This window comes from Ctenopharyngodon idella, chromosome 3 (assembly GCF_019924925.1).
Source record: "Ctenopharyngodon idella isolate HZGC_01 chromosome 3, HZGC01, whole genome shotgun sequence".
NCBI classification, from domain to species: Eukaryota; Metazoa; Chordata; class Actinopteri; order Cypriniformes; family Xenocyprididae; genus Ctenopharyngodon; species Ctenopharyngodon idella.
The window spans coordinates 10,084,581-10,102,866 of NC_067222.1; the positions used below are offsets into that span (position 1 = coordinate 10,084,581).

Below are 18,286 nucleotides of genomic sequence, written 5' to 3' on the forward strand. Positions count from 1 at the left end.
CTTAAGTCTCTAACCAAATAAAAAATATTAAAATAGAAAACCATTATTTCGTTAGAGACTTGAGACTTCTTTTTAAAACATTAGTAATGCGTTCAATCTTTTGACTGGTACTGTAATTTAACATAGGCCTATACAAAATTTTCTTCACATGATGTGCAATAATACGTGCATGCATGAGATCACAAAAATCATGTTTTTTTTTGTCAAGAGTGGACATTAATCCTCTTATCAGCATGATCACAGAGGGTTTTTTCACAGCCTACCTGACTGAAAGAGCTCATTATGCGTCTCATTATGCAGATCTTTTGTCTTCTCAGGTGTGAATCACAGCATTATTCATCAAGATTCACGCCTTCACGCATACTGTGTTTCTTGACAAAAAGTGTCTTACAAAATCTAAATCAATATATTGTTTTATATGAAAGAGTAGGCAGGATAATTTATTACATCATTTTGAAGCAAAAACTCTAGTCTACAACCTCCAATACCCAGAAGTCTTGTGAACACAGATTTAATTTTTTTTTGTCCTTATTTCAGTGACTTAAGTTTTTTGTTTTTTCAATAACCACACATAAACATTATTCCTTCAAAAACACAAACATGTACATACATGTTCTTCACATATTATTGCAGTCTAGTTTGTGCTGAATACAGTGTAATGACACTTTTGTCATTAATATGTTTACAACTGAAAAAAGCACAAATGTCAGAGCATGTCAAAACTTCTCCAGGGCCCCAAAAATCCTCAGACCCCAGAGGGTTAATAAGGCCTAACATTTTTCTGACAAACAAATCACTCCCAAATCAGGAATTAGCAGCACAGTAATTACTGACACAGTAAAGGGTAGGCTATTTAAATAAAACAAGAATGACAAATAAATGAACAAACTATAATAAATAAAGAACATGCCGTCCCAGTAAAATCTCATGTTTGAGGTTTAACAAGCTCCTATATTTCGCAGTAGATTCATTTAGATTGATAATAACATGTAAAGGCAAATACATTTTGTGTCTATCATTCTATTTTCCACAATGTCAAAGCAACACAGCTTAACCCAAAATACAAGCTCATGCAGTTGTGCGCTCTAGACAGAATACTCCAGTTGCAGGGAACACATTAGTAGACTAAGAAGAATCAAATATATTTAAGTATAACAAGGTTGGGTTCCTTCAACTGTAGGGCTATGTAATGCCAAGATTCTGGCAATACGATGCATATCACAATACAGGGGTTACGATAAGATATTGTGACATAGTTTGTGTCCTACATTTTTCACTTAACCCTGTAACATCTGACATGATTTTTAAAAACAGAGTATTTATTTAAAATTGTGACACCCAAAGTAACAGCATCTGGGCCTAAAATATAATAATGCTTTAAACTATATTGAAAATGTCTAAAATCCTGGTAATGCTGCAAAATGTGAACCATATATAAAATAAATGTAAAATAAAACAGTTAATCTGTTAACCTGCATATGGTCAGAATTATTGTCATAATTATTAGAAATTTATTATTAGAAATGTAAAGCTCAAAAGTATGTGTATTTCAATTTGTGGGGTGATTTTGTGGAATAGTTTGAATAATTCTATCAAAGAAAGTGTAAATATCTTGCAATTTAAAAAAAAAGGTATAAGAGATTTATTTTTATAAGTACAGAAGTGGGGAGGGAGATTGATAATTTAGCTGTTTTTTAGCTGTCAAGAAATGCACTGCAGCTAAATCCATGTTCTATTTCAAATCTAAAACTCTCCATTTTATTAAATTTGTTTTAAGACAATGTGATTTTATTTTAAAACTTTAAAATGCTAACTGATATTCATTCAATGTCTCTATTGTTTTGTGGTGCAAACTGCCCCATTCAGTTTCAGTCTCACCTGCACACATTCACAGCTCTCCAGCTTGGTTATGGCTCTAATTATAATTCTTTTCTCATTATTGTAATTATTGATGACTCTCTATTCACACTGTTTTTTGTTTCTTCTCACTTCACCTTCTTTCAAACATTCAAATGAGCTTTACTATTCAAACAGCTGCATAAGGGCTAGCTAGCATGTTAGCTTAGCACACCATCAAAACACGACAATATATGAGATTAAAACCATGTTTTGCTCCAAACTCACTCTAACGCAAGTCGAGTGTTTTAAACAACCTTCTGTGATCTGATGTGGCTTCAGAACAAAAAATAGATAATATAAAAATACATTAGCCTCTTTGTTTGTTTGGTTCTTGGTTTTATAGTGTGCCTATTCTGCACAGTGATATAGGCTATGTCGATTAGCATTGTGATATAAATATACACTATTATATTAAATATACTCTAATGTACTCTACCTGACATGGCTTGAAGAACACAGATAATCTCCTTCTGCATGTTATTATCGGTGGATGTCATGACAGGGATTTCTGTCATATAATTTATGAAAGTCTCTGACTTTCTGCTCGAGGGTGCCCTCTGGTTTCCAATACACGAGAGTGTTTTGTGCTCCATAACACTCACATGGCCACATTTAAGGGTAAAATTGAATATTACTCCTCTATATAGAAATTTGACGTTAACATATGAGAATATATAAATATTTCTCCAAATGTACACACTTTTGAACTAAAAGCCACGAGGGACATTGTTTAGTCAATCGCTTTCATGACGACCGTCAGTTTTTTTTTCTCAGTGGATGCAGCTGAGGTTCATAATTCATATTAAAATATCGACTCACTTGGTGTTTCATTTTCATAACTTTCAAGACATTGCTGTCACAATAAGATTTTCAGAATAAAACAGAAATCAAATACTGAGTTCTTTTTAAATATGTATAATCATTAGACGGGGTAAAATCTTTTACATTAAAACAAACAGTAACTTTGAACTAATGTAAACAAAGAACAAATTAATGTGCCAACATTCTCCAGCAGGTTAACAGGCTAAAATAATATTTAGTTTGACCTGATGTTGACAATTAATATGAAAGTTTCTCAAACCTCCCTTTACTGACCATTTGTTGATAACAAACATTTGTACCCATTTCAGTTCAACTGTTTATCTAAATGTGCAGAAGTTCTTGAATCTTTCTAACATTATTGTTGTTCAGCATCATGAATGAATGAAGAATAAACACCAACCTCTTTGTATCAACCTCAGCATCTTCAGTGTGTTTCATTCTGCAGGGTTCTGGATCACTCATGTTCTCACTGTCCTCTTTAATAAACTCAGTCTTTGCCGATTTCAGCTCTTCCTGATGCTCTGATGCTCGTCTGATGGGAATATATTCCAGTATTTATTGGGGAATTACAGTGGGGTGGGAGGAGCTTCACTGATGACCTAATTGCTGTTGGAAGAGCTTAGTTAGTGGTGAAACCCAGTGTGGGAGGAGCATCCCCTGATAGCACACCTACATCTTGGAGACGTCTATTTGAGGTGTGTGTTTACGTCTGGAAGATGTATTTTTTAGAATGTTTGCTCATCTGGAATACGTCTATTGGACGTTTCCTGTCAGATGTCAAATAGACGTTTAGAAGATGTATTTAAGATGTTTATGATTTAGAATGTATGTAAAACTGACATCTAAAAAATGTCTATCAGATGTTTGTAAACAGCAGATGTGACTGCGATGGGAGGAGCTGGTTTGCTAAAATCAAAAATATATCAGTTTGAGTTTGTTTTTAATAATTGACACTTCAAAGCATTTGTATGTCTGTCTATGCATTGTAAAGTAACTGATGTGTCAGTGTCTCTCCAGTGTGGATCCTCTCATGTCTTTTCAGATGTGCTGAATAAATGAATCTCTTGTCACAGTGTGAACACTTGTAAGGTTTTTCTCCAGTGTGAATTCTCTGGTGCCGTTTTAAATTGCTCACTGAAATAAAAATCTTCTCACACTCAAAGCACATGAACTCTATCACACCAGTATGTATTTTCTGATGTGTCTCCTTCATATGATGTTTCTTCAGGTCTGATGCACTAAGATTTTTTTTTGCCACATTGATCACATATGAACGGCTTCTCTCCAGTGTGGATCCTCATGTGAATCTCAGGATTATAATTGTTTGTGAAACCTTTCCCACACTGATCACATGTGAACGGCTTCTCTCCAGTGTGGATCGTCATGTGAACATCAAGACTATGTTTGTTTTTGAAATGTAAGATGTTAGATGTATGTGTGCTATCACTGATGATGTGACTGCGATGGGAGGAGCTGGTTTGCTAAAATCAAAAATATATCAGTTTGAGTTTGTTTTTAATAATTGACACTTCGAAGCATTCTCATGAATCTATAATTTGTTCCATGGCAAATCATTTTGGCTGAGGGCAAAGTGACGTTGCATAACTTTTAACTTTACTGTTGTAGCCGTCTAAAGCACTGATTTTGTACGTTTGAATGAATTGTTTGCTTTATTTCTTATTGTATATTCTTATACCTTTTATACTTATAATGGCTATTGTTGATCATTAAAACTGACATTTAACAAAAAGAGACAGGTTTGTGTTTTGTTTTATTTCATTTTATTACAGAGAAGATAATCAGAGTATGCACATATACTAATATATTTAATATTTTTGAAATGTAAATGAAAAGAGGCAGGGTTGTTTAATATTTCGTTTTGTTATAATTAGCCTACTATACTATGCAGACATTGAAGATAAATGAACACGTTGCCTGAACCACATTTGAGGCTATTAATGTTTTTGTTTTTTAAATAAAACGAAAAGAGGCAGAGTGGTGTTTTATAACACATTTCATTTTATTGTTGCCTAAAATATACATAAAAAGATAACCGCAGAAACCCAAGCGAGCTGAGTGACGTTATCAAGTACGCTGCTGTGCCATTTGCAGAATCACCGGACTTGTGTTCTCCCGTCCACGGGAGTTCGTTCTCTTGAGTCGAACTTGCCAAGTCTATACTACCAAGGACGCAAGTCCGAACTTTGCGAACTTGGTTTTGAGAAATGCCTCAGGACAGACGGAGACTGTGACAGTACCCCCCCTCCCGAGGGAGGGTGGGCGCCCTGGAGACCTAATGGGTTGGGAGCTTCAGGATGCCATGGCAGTGAGGCCTCCATGGCCTTGGCCACTACAAAAATTTCTTTAGGAGGATCTGCGCATCCCTGGGCTGGAGCGGATTCTGAAGCGGGCTCGTAGACTGGAGCGGAGTTTGGAGCTGACTTGGGGATGGGAGCGGAGTCTGGAGCTGACTCGGGGACAGGAGTGGAGTCTGGAGCCATCACTGGACTCTGGTCAAAGGCTATAGCCACCTCTGGATGATGTTAGAGGGACTAAAGCCATCCTGACCACCATAAACCTGACACTGATTTGCAGTAACAATGGATGCAATCTAATCTACTAGAGTCAATAATATATAAATAAGTCAGAATAAATGCAAATGTAACAATTTATTGTTAGTCATGCCAATTACAATATCAATTAAAAATGATCAATACAAAACATCAAATGCACAGAAATGAGAGTAAAATATGCATACCTGACATTTGGAAAATACATAATGAATGTCTGGAGGACACTCAGCGTTACAGGCTGATCTGGCCACAGATTCACACCTTGAGTCTCCTCAAACATCTCTGACCAAGACAGAAACTTTGAAATGGAATCATGAGCTAATGATGGGAATTTGCATTAATCAAGGTCCCAGACTTGGGTAGTTTACACCTATGGGGAACAAGGGAACAATTTGCATGAAAGACCAATTGGCAGAGGACCCAAATAATATCTCTAAAGCAAAATATCTCTAAACTCTTAAAACCTTTATTGCCTTTGTGGGAATATACCAAACATGTATAGTGTTGTATGATAATTGTCCACATTAAACCGTCTTGTGGGGATAATAATTTAATATAATCAGGGAGTTAAAAGGTTAATTTCCTTTGTTTTCTCAGAGAGTAGCCCTATCTTCCAGTTTATCCAGTCTTACACATGTGTGCAGCTTCTCTCTGCTGTGGATTCTCTCATGTCTTTTCAGATTTGTTGTACGATTGAACATCTTGTCACAGTATGAACACTTGTAATGTTTTTCTCCACTGTGAATTCTCTCGTGTCTTTTCAGATGTGATGAATCACTGAATCTCTTGTCACAGTATGAACACTTGTAAGGTTTTTCTCCAGTGTGGATCCTCTCATGTGTTTTCAGAGATGCTGACACACTGAATCTCTTGTCACAGTGTGAACACTTGTAAGGTTTTTCTCCAGTGTGGATCCTCCCATGTCTTTTCAGATGTGCTGAATAAATGAATCTCTTGTCACATTGTGAACACTTGTAAGGTTTTTCTCCAGTGTGAATTCTCTGGTGCCGTTTTAAATTGCTCACTGAAATAAAAATCTTTTCACACTCAAAGCACATGAACTCTATCACACCAGTATGTATTTTCTGATGTGTCTCCTTCGTATGAACTGTCAGATGTTTCTTCAGGTCTGATGCACTAAGATTTTTTTTGCCACATTGATCACATATGAACGGCTTCTCTCCAGTGTGGATCCTCATGTGAATCTCAGGATTATAATTGTTTGTGAAACCTTTCCCACACTGATCACATGTGATCGGCTTCTCTCCAGTGTGGATCGTCATGTGAACATCAAGACTATGTTTGTTTTTGAAACTGTTTCCACATTGACTGCATACATACGGCTTCTCTCCAGTGTGGATCCTCATGTGTTTCTTAAGATTTCCTTTTTGTGTGAAGCTCTTTCCACATTGATCACATGTGAACGGCTTCTCTCCAGTGTGGATCCTCATGTGACGCTCAAGATTACGTTTGCTTGTGAAACTCTTTCCACATTGATCACATGGGAACGGTCTCTCTCCAGTGTGGATTCTCATGTGAACATCAAAACTTTGTTTGGTTAAGAAACTCTTTCCACACTGAGTGCAGGTTGTAGATTTCTTGTCTCTTTTTTTCTTTAAAAATGTCTTTTTAGTCTTTGAGCAACTCAAAGGTTTTTCTCCAGGTTTGACATGATGTTTCTCCTCCACTTCACTCAATTCTTCACTGTCCTCCTCCTCTTTAATCATATCTAAAATGGAAGAAAAAATAATTAATTTCATTTTCAGTACAACAAAATAATCCAAAGAGAGAAATATACATATACATAAAAGTGAGCCCTGATATAATAGCAGAAACTAGTCAACTGCTATAAAATATTATCATCACTTTGATGCCTATTTATAAATAAACGAATGTTAAGTAATGTCCCTGAAACTTTCTATGAATGAGGATCATTGATTTTCAATAATTCACTCACTTGTTTCATTCACTCCTTCAAGTGGACTATATTAGTGGAGTAATGCAGGGAATAATGAGGGTATAGGGGGCGATTTCGGACACACTCAAAATGTTTGTTTTTTTTGGTGCACAAAAAATATTCTCGTTGCTTTATAATATTAATATTGAACCACTGTACTCACATGAACTGATTTAAATATGTTTTTAGTACCTTTATGGATCTTGAGAGAGGAAATGTCATTGCTGGCTATGCAGGCCTCACTGAGCCATCGGATTTAAACAAAAAATATCTTAATTTGTGTTCTGAAAATGAACGAAGGTCTTACGGGTGTGGAACGGCATGAGGGTGAATAAATAATAACATTATTTTCATTTTTGGGTGAACTAACCCTTTAAATTTACTTCACGACCGTTAAAAAAGTACATTCTATATTGTACGAATGCGTGTAGTATGAATGAATTTTGATGCACTACATCTGCCATTTTATTACTGTCACATGACCTACCAGCGTCAGTTACGTCCTTCCAACTCCATTCACAAATCCTCTCCTGTGGCCTCATGGGATAGTAAAGTGTCCATTGTATGCACACTTCAGAATCTCGCCATCCAGTGTTATTTTACATTTGATTACTTTAATTTCTGTAGTATTTCTTACCTGAAAACGTTGTTCCATATATTTTTTTCTATATCATCATAAATATCATTATCGCAAATATTCTTGAAATATTGTGATATAATTTTGAGGCTATATCGCCCACCCCTACTCTGTTCACAAACTGTTATTCATGTACTATATAGTAGAGAAGTATTCGATTTCGGACACAGTGAGAGTATTTATTAAAATAAATAAATTGAGTTGCTTTCTGTTTATTCCTAAAATATAATAATGCTTTAAACTATATTGAAAATGTCTAAAAACCTGGTAACTAAAACAAATTCTGAACATGAACACTTTGCACGAAAAGCTTAAGTATGGGCTCATCTGAAAGCAAACAATTGGCAGTTTATTGTAAAGTCAGAATTAATTATTTTCATAATAAAAAAAATAGGTATGAAGACCTTACATACTATTAGAAATATATTTTATGAAATATCTTTATAAAAATAAAATTAGCCATTGCAGCTAAAGCCATGTTCTATTTCTAATCTGAAGATAACTCTAAAGCTCTGCATTTTATGAAATGTTTTTAAGACCATGTCATGTGATTTTATTTTGAGAAAACATCTAAAATGCTAACTGATGTTTATTGTCATCCTCTAAGCATCTATTCAGTGTCTCTATTGTTTTGTGGTGCAAACTGCCCCATTCAGGTTCAGTCTCTCCTGCACACATTCACAGCTCTCCGGCTTGGTTATGGCTCTAATTATAATTCTTTTGTCGTTATTGTAATTACTGATGACTCTCTATTCACATGTTTTTTTGTTTAAACTTCTCACTTCACCTTCTTTGAAACTGCATCAAATGCCCTTCTTGAAAAAAGAAACATTTAAATGAGCTTTACTATTCAAACAGCTGCATAAGGGCTAGCTAGCACGTTAGCTTAGCATCAAAACACGACAATTTATGAGGTTAAAACCATGTTTTTGCTCCAAACTCACTCTAACGCAAGTCAATTATCAATGTTGATTAGCATTATGTTATAAATATACACTATTATACTAAATATACTCTAATATACTCTACCTGACATGGCTTGAAGAACACAGATAATCTCTCTCTGCATGTTATTATCGGTGGATGTCATGAAAGGGATTTCTGTCATATAATTAATGAAAGTCTCACTCTCTGAATTTCTGCTCGAGGGTGCCCTCTGGCTTCCAGTATGAAAGAAAGTTCTCCATAATGCTCACATCGCCACATTTAAAAGTAAAAATGGAATAAATATTACTCCTCTATATAGAAATTTGACGTTAACATATGAGAATATAAAATTATTTCTCCAAATGTACACGCTTTTGAACTAAAAGCCATGTGGGACATTGTTTAGTCAATCGCTTTCAGTTCAAAACGACCGTCAGTTTTTTTCTCAGTGGATGCAGCTGAGGTTCATAATTCATATTAAAATATCAACTCACTTGATGTTTCGTTTTCATAACTCCTGACACAGACATTACTGTTACTATAAGATTTTCAGAATAAAACAGAAGTCAAATACTGAAGCTTGAGGTAATTACAATCTTTTACACTAAAACTAACAGTAACTTTGAACTATTGTAAACAAAGAACAAATTAGTGCACCAACGTCCTCCTGCAGGTTAAAATAATATTTAGTTTGACCTGATGACAATTAAAATGAAAGTTGCTCAAACTCTCTTTACTGACCATTTGTTGAAAACAAACAAACATTTGTACCCGTTTCAGTCTGACTGTTTATCTAAATGTGCAGAAGTGCATGAATCTTTCTAACATGAATGTTGTTCAGCATCATGAATGAATGAAGAATAAACACCAACCTCTTTGTTCTTCAGTATCTTCAGTGTGTTTCATTCTGCAGGGTTCTGGATCACTCATGTTCTCACTGTCCTCTTTAATAAACTCAGTCTTTGCAGATTTCAGCTCTTCCTGATGCTCTGATGCTCATCTGATGAATATTCCAGCATTTATTGGGGAATTGCAGTGGGAGGAGCTTCACTGATTACGTGACTGATGTGGGAGGAGCTTCACTGATGATGTGAGTGATATGTGAGGAGCTGATCTGCCAAAATCCAAAATATATCAGTTAATGAATTTGATTTTATACTTATTGACACATCTAAGCATTTATATCTGTCTGTCTATTGTAAAGTAACTGATGCTAATTCACAAATTCATTTATTCTGCTTCTTCATTAACCCCTTAAGCCCTGAGGGTATTTTCAGAGTTTTTTTTTTCTGAGTGACACACAAAAAAAATAAAGACTCGTAACTCCAAAACTATAGCAAGGAGAGTCAAAAGGTTGGTATCGTATGAAAGGAAACTTTTTTAAATTTTTAAATAAAAAAAAAAAAAAAAAAAAAAAAAAAAATGGACATTCTCATGCTGAGAAACTGCAAAAAAAAAAAAAAAAAAAATTACATATCTGGTATCGTTTGAAAGAAAACCTTTAACATTATTAAATTAAAAAAATGAAATTTGGACATGAAATTTCTCATGCTGAGAAATTGCTCAAGGGAAATTTTAAAATATTTCATATTTGACATGCAATATCTCAGAGCGGAAAGCAGGTAGGAGGACAATTCTTTTGTCAAGCTAAACGTTGAGTTAAAATGTCAAGTACATTTCAGCTTCAGTTAGCATCTGTGTGCCTGTGCGATTTCATGTATTGTGTTTGCATGATCAAAATCTCGTGATCGGCTTATTGGATGCTGATGTTGGAATTTTAATCGTGAGAATCTGCTGAAAATAATGATGTATAAAATAATGATTTTCTACAATCGGAGTATGTTTCTGGAAGTTACAAGCAAACACGTGAGATAAATACAGCATCTGTATATTATTTACATATGGGTCTTGCGGGCTTTACATATAAAAACTCGCTTAAGTTTTGTCAAAGCCCAAAACAATTATACTTGTTGTATTCTACTCCGTGAGACCTTTCAAATGACATATAATACATGATTATCTGAGGTGTATGATGCTTTTGACACATTGGAGTACATAATAAAAAATATATTTCCTAAATTATGTTTTTTTTTAAATTATTTTGTATTTAGAGTGATGACTCATCGCTGAGTTGAACAAAATGCATTAAAAAGCTGAATTTCTAATGATTTCGTGTTATTCCTGTCAGGGGTTGCTTAGTAATTTGATTATGAATTTTTTCTTAAGGGCTTAACAGTTTAAAATGTATAACCATATCTAGAAATACAGAAAATAACAAAGATAATGCAATGTAAATTCTTCTAAATATTAATAATGGCCAGAAAAAAAAAAACAACTGAAAGCATAAACACATAAATAAATGTACATATTTGTAGTCAACAAATGCCCTCACTGTTGACACCAGTGAAATGAGCTTGAAGTGTCAATTTACAGCAGATCTGAAGACATCAGCATAATAAATGAGGTGAAAACAGGAACTATTGACATGAAATAAAGAGTGTTTTCAGCAGTTTCTCTGTTAATATTGATGATCCTCAGACTATCAACACTCATTCAACAAGACATTCAGATCATCAGCAGATCATCTCACTTTATTATACTATATTATAATATATATTCTGTAGTACTTAATTTGGCTGGGATATTGTCCCCACCACTTTTTGAAACATCTCGCGGCACGGATGTATATTAATACAAAAGAAATTATTCATTAAGAAATTATTTATTAACAATTCGTTCGTTTGTGTTAAATAATAGGCGATCTGGCGCTGGGATGTGTCGTTTTTGAAATCACGTTGAGTGCTCGTTGCCGCTGTAATCAGTGGCGCAACAGTTTTGTCTTTGCGCTCGTGCACAGTGCGCAGTCTTCTCACGGATGAGCGCTTCAATCTATCGATGTTGACTCTATTCGTTCTGGTGAAATCACAAACAAAATGCACATAAACGTGTCTCTGCTCTTGATAAACAATCACTGATGAACATCTTTGGTTTTAATGAGAAAAAAATAAAATAAATAACATGAGGGCGGATTAAAACCCAGAACCTCCGGCATGCGGAACAAAGGTTCTACCTCTAGTCCATCAGGATAATCCAATGCTAAATGCGGATTTACGTATTTACTGACTAATGTAAATACTTTCGAGACTAACTATATATTGTATTATAGTAGATGTAAGGACGAAACTATCATATTAAACATGAGGTCTATGTCAATAAATTTTGTGCATTTATTATTGTAATGATACACACACATTCCCGACACACATTCCTGTCCCACCCACTTTTTAAAAAGTTACGCCACTGCTGCTGATAGCAGCTTTGGTTTGGTCATTTCATGGTTTCCCACGTAAAGGTTTGCCTTTTTAGCTTTTACAGTCTGAGTACACTTGAACCAGTGCCAAGTGTTCGCCGGAGCTCTACAATCTCAGTTTGCGTGCCCCAATGCTCCACTGGAAACTGAGGCTGTATGTATAAAGCTCCTCACAGTAAAATGTTAGTGTGAGGAGCAGGGCGGGTCGAGAGCCGTGAGAACGGCGCGAGGGATAATGAGCATTAGCTGCGCATTGCACCGGTCTTGTATCTCACTGTGGAGCTCCAGAAGCATAAAATGAGTGTGACTACAGTGAAGTACCAGGCCTGGATTTTACGTTTGTGTGGCTGGCAGTCGTCCGTGAGGGACGGCATTTTGTTTTGTGGTTTGGTTATTTGGTAGGCTATATAAAGTTATTAAACGTTCGGCGGTTCCCGCCTCCTCCTTCCTGTATATATATATATATATATATATATATATATATATATATATATATATATATATATATATACACACAAACTTTACTACAGTTAGTCTTAAGTGTGTCAAAATTTTAAGAATGACATAATTTCACTCTTATTCCTAAACTTAATAATAAGTGTGATTCATAAAGGGAGACCACACACTTTCCAATAAAGATAAATATTTAAAATTATATGATGTCATGTAGTTGCTAAAACAATACAAACTCAATCAATTCTTTATGTAACTGACGTAGTAAAAAATGTAATAACTTTAAATAAATGTAATAAATAAGTTTGAAAAAAAAAAAGAAGTTTGCTTAAACCATCAAAATATGAGAAAATATCTTTCTGTTTATATTATTTAAATGTTTTAAAATATGAGGCATGAAAAAAACACTAGACAAAGTGAAGGAATTCATCTGACAAAAGTTTTGGCAAAAAAGGAAAAATACAGATATAGGTTTTAGAAAAACAAAAAAAGTTCAGAGAAAAAAAAAAAAAAAACATGCACTGACTACAACATAATCAATTTTTAATATTTCATTGGTCCTCTCATTTTCACGTGTTCATAATTTCTTTGTATGACAGCCTGGCCAGAAATAATGTCTACTACTGCATTATAACAAAACAATTGACTCCAAGCACAGCAACATAACTGTCCACAATAACCGTTTCAGAAAAAGTGATTTGCGTTTATATAAAATGTCCTTATTTTTCCATATATAATATTTATGTGGTGAAAAGTTATGTTTGAAAATCAGTGACCATGATAAAAATGCCTGGTGAAGAAATTCAGATAGTTTTACTGGTATTTGTATCAATATTATAATTACAACTGAGAAGAAAATATATATTACCCAGGTTTGAAAGGATATGGGAGGGGATAAAATTCCAGATGGAGTAAGGATTTCTGATGATCTGACTAAGCCATTTAACTTTAAGTGCATTATTTAAAGTCAGTCTAGAGACACCCTCAGCCTTTGTAATTAGAACTCTGCCAGTTAAAGAAAGATCTCCTATTAGTCATTGATTTAATTTCTTATTAGTTCTTTGGATAATAGGATTGAAATTCAGAGAACATCTTCTATGCTGATCTTTAGTCATGGTTATTCCTAAATACTGAACTTCATTTTTTTAAGGGATACAATAATAAGATGTTTCAGAACATTCCTTGATGCATATAAGCTCACAATTAGCTAGATTCAAGTATACACCAGATGCCCTTGAAAATTCACTGAATAATTCATAGCTACAGAAACCTTCATTTTTTCATTTTGAATGAACAGTGTAATGTCATCGGCTAGTTGGGTTATTTTTATCTCTCTATCAACAATAGTGATACCCTTCATAGGACTTGATTTGATATGAGAGGAAAGAAGCTGACTCACTAATAAAAAGAGACATGGAGAGAGAGGACACCCTTGCCTAATTCCTCTTGTAGTATCGAATCTAGGAGAAGTACTGTTTGATAACTTAATAAAACAGTTGCCATTTTTATAGTGAGTTTTAACAGCTGCAGAAAAGAAAAACCAAAATCAAATTTCTTAAGTGTGTCAAAGAGGAACTGATGCTCTACCGAGTTGAATGCTTTATGTTATATCTACATATAATTATCTTATATGATGTCAGTCACTATTACAATTTGTCTGCATATACAAATCATATATGATTTCAGTCAACGACTTGCACAAACTTCATCAGAAATACTTTTATTCAACACAAAGAGACACCCCCAAAAGTTCTGGAACTTTGAAAAAGTACTACCTCGCGAGCAGGTACTTCATTTAGACCCTGGTTCCTGCAGGTGAAACACTCCAAAGTTCCTAGTTCCTGGGTAAAGTTCCTGCGGTGGAAATGTGGCTCTAGGCATGACAATGGGAAGCGATTAAAATCAATCAAAAACCACAGCCAATGAGAAGAGAGTGTGGGCGGGCTCTCTGGACAAGAGCACATCAGACACAATGAAATGGGCAAGTACATAGTAAAATTCATAAATATAACAATTTAAACATTGTTTAAAGTATATACGGAGTGACTGAACCAATCTTTGTCATAGAATACACTTGTTTGTTCGTGTTGAGTTGACAGTTTGAACGTTCTTGTGCCCATTTATTTATTTTCAAGATCTGAGGTGAATTAGCCAGTGTTGTTTTCATTACAGCTAAAAAGCTGGGAACAGAGAATGATATTCAAATTCACGTTAGATGCTTTTAAAATTAAATAAAGCACAAACAGTACCTGATATTATCATTGCCATACTTTGTGTTGCAGTTCCAGATGTGATGTCGCAGAGAAATACAAACCATTTCTAAAACAGAATATTCGCGTGTCGCCGTCACGGCTGGTTAGGACACGGTGAAGATGTCAAATTTCCTATAATGGAAATCACTACTAAGACAGTCCATTGACTTTCCAACAGACAATCAAACCATACAGCAAAAACAAACAACTTTTATGTTGATTGTGGGCTTCCCTGGAGTTGTTGGAGACATTGACGGACCTCATGACACATAATTTTCGCTAAACTCTTAAAATCTTTATTACCTTTGGGTTCACCTCTGTGGGAATGAGACCTTTGTATCAGTCGCACTGCAACATTTAAAATGCAAAGTGTTGTATGATAATTGTTCATATTAAATCTTTTGGGTAAAATTTCAGGTGATCTCAGCATGGGGACAGAAGAGATGGGGGAGGGAAGAAGGGGCAAAAGGAAAGAAATGTAAATTAAGACAATATTGAGGTGATCAACTTCTTGTTCAAATGATAATTTCCTTTGTTTTCTTAGAGAGTAGCCCTATCTTCCAGTTTCTCCAGTCTTGCACACGTGTGCGGCTTCTCTCTGCTGTGGATCCTCTCATGCCTTTTCAGATTTGTTGTACGATTGAATCTCTTGTCACAGTGTGAACACTTGTAATATTTTTCTCCAGTGTGGATCCTTTCGTGTGTTTTAAGATTTGCTGACACATTGAATCTCTTGTCACAGTGTGAACATTTGTAAGGTTTTTCTCCCGTGTGGATCCTCTCATGTCTTTTCAGATTTGCTGACACACTGAATCTCTTGTCACAGTGTGAACACTTGTAATGTTCTTCTCCTGTGTGGATCCTCTCATGTGTTTTCAGAGATGATGACAGACAGAATTTTTTGTCGCAGTCTGAACACTTGTAAGGTTTTTCTCCAGTGTGAATTCTCTGGTGTTTTTTTAAAACGTTTGCTGTAGTAAAAGTCTTCTCACACTCAAAGCACATGTACTCTCTCACACCAGTATGTATTTTCTGATGTGTTTGTAAACTTTGCTGCTGTGAAAAACTCTTTCCACACACAGAACATGAATATGGCTTCTGCTTCATATGAACTGTCAGGTGTTTCTTCAGGTTTGATGAGGTAAGAAATGTTTTGCCACATTGATCACATGTGAATGGCTTCTCACCAGTGTGGATCCTCATGTGAACATCAAGACTATAATTGTTTGTGAAACCTTTCCCACACTGATCACACTTGAACGGCTTCTCTCCAGTATGAACTGTAATGTGAACATCAAGACTATGTTTGTATGTGAAACTGGTTCCACATTGACTACATATATAGGGCTTCTCTCCAGTGTGGATCTTCATGTGTTCCTTAAGACTTCCTTTTTGTGTGAAACTCTTTTCACACTGATCACACGTGAATGGCTTCTCTCCAGTGTGGATCCTCATGTGAAGCTCAAGATTACGATTGTTTGAGAAGCTCTTTCCACACTGATCACATGTGAACGGCTTCTCACCAGTATGAACTCTCATGTGAACATCAAGACTTTGTTTGGTTGTGAAGCTCTTTCCACACTGATCACACGTGAACGGTCTCTCTCCAGTGTGGATCCTCATGTGAATCTCAAGATTACGATTGTTTGAGAAGCTCTTTCCACACTGATCGCATGTGAACAGCTTCTCACCAGTATGAACTCTCATGTGAACATCAAGACTTTGTTTGGTTGTGAAACTCTTTCCACACTGATCACACTTGAATGGTCTCTCTCCAGTGTGGATTCTCATGTGAACATCAAAACTTTGTTTGGTTAAGAAACTCTTTCCACACTGAGTGCAGGTTGTAGATTTCTTGGCTCGTCTTTTCTTTAAAAATGTCTTTTTAGTCTTTGAGCGACTCAAAGGTTTTTCTCCAGGTTTGACATGATGTTTCTCCTCCACTTCACTCAGTTCCTCACTCTCCTCCTCCTCTTTAATCATATCTAAAATGGAAGAAAAAAGAATTTCATTTTCAGTACATCAAAATAATCCAAAGAGAGAAATTAATGAATGTTAAGTAATGTCCCTGAAACTTTCTATGAATGAGGATCATTGATCTTCAATTATTATTTTTAAAACATTATTGAAAAATCCCATGTTTCTGTAGTGAGAACTTCAAGGTGGAGTAAGTAGATTTTGGAAACACATTGTTTGGAAGTTAGTCGGCTGACACCAACAACAATCGCGTAACCAATCAGCATTGGGGGAGTAGCTATAACATTGAGGAGACAAAACGAGTAACACCATGTCCTAACCAGACGTGATGCGATCAGATTCCAGTGACAAGCAATCTGACTGTCCACACCAGACACAACGCGACAATGAAAAGTGATAAAATCAATCAAAAACCACAGCCAATCAGAAGAGAGTGTGGGTGGGCTCTCTTGGCACGAGCACAGCAGACACAATGAAATCTTAGTAAAGTAAAATTCATAAATATTACACCATTTAATCATTATTTAAAATACATATGGTGTGTCTGAAACGAATCTTTGTCATATAATACACGTTTGTATTAAGCTGGAGAGACTGGACTGATTTTCTACTGTTCAGTGTCAATTACCATCTAATTCAGAGCCTTAGATGTTATATGAATATGGTTTTTTTGTGTCAAAATTTAATGCACATTTAAGAGTGCAAGTTGCAACTATAATTAACAATACCGAAAAGATGACGAAGATCAGTATGTCACAATATCACCCTGCTTGGACTTTTTCTGTTTTGCACCATTTCCTGTCAGTCTGTCATAGTTATGCATTTTGATTCACAAGCTTGCCATTCGATTCAATATCAGTTATTTTGGATGTACTGTATATATCAGGTACAGTACATGGCACATTTTCTCAAGAAAAAAAAAATCTCTTAACTGATGCTGTAAAATAAACATGAGAATCAGTTGGTAACACATTAATATTGAAGGTTAAAATGTATAATTTGTATACAAACTTAAATTACACTAGAATAATAAAGTTATAATAGGCCTACTAACTTTAAAATTATTTCTACTCTAATTCTTTTGTTGTTGTTGTTGTTGTTTTTAAATATAAACCTTTAAATGGTGGCTGTCAACTTGACAGATTTATTCAAACATGCATTATAGGCTATTGAAGAACATTAAAAATTCAAATTAATATGTTATATGGTGCATATATTTAGCTAAATGCTTCTCTAAAGATATTTTTTTCTAGCTGGCTAACAAGTTTATGGTCACTGAATATGTTTGTTCTGGGTTAAATGTGATTATACGTCACATTGTTTACAAGATGTTTTATTAACGTCTTTCCGCGGTTGAAACACTGATTAAGCGATTACACAAGACATGGTATGGATTTCGGTAAGTTGTACTGTATATTTTAGCATACCTTTAGATGTTCATTCATGTTTATTTTGCACTGTAACTGGTATTAAAGCGGA

General features: G+C 35.1%; 2 protein-coding genes across 8 annotated transcripts in view; both read right to left on the reverse strand.

Annotated features, from left to right (window-relative positions):
• Window positions 1-18,286, reverse strand: part of LOC127509964 (H-2 class I histocompatibility antigen, Q10 alpha chain-like) — a 134,390-nt gene that overhangs the window by 82,173 nt on the left and 33,931 nt on the right. The window lies entirely within an intron of this gene.
• LOC127509894 (gastrula zinc finger protein XlCGF57.1-like) overlaps window positions 1-18,286 on the reverse strand; it is a 34,393-nt gene that overhangs the window by 8,747 nt on the left and 7,360 nt on the right. For 2 of the 7 annotated variants that reach the window (XM_051889161.1, XM_051889166.1), the window contains exon 1: window positions 2,336-2,481. The exons of 1 other annotated variant lie outside the window; for it this stretch is intronic. In XM_051889161.1, coding sequence (XP_051745121.1) covers window positions 2,336-2,414 — 79 coding nt within the window. In that variant the 5' untranslated portion in view covers window positions 2,415-2,481. Of the gene's footprint in view, window positions 1-2,335; window positions 2,482-3,121; window positions 3,211-8,917; window positions 8,943-14,282; window positions 16,816-18,286 lie in introns of those variants that run through there. 4 more of the 7 variants (XM_051889168.1, XM_051889167.1, XM_051889164.1 and 1 more) reach the window with 3 other exon arrangements.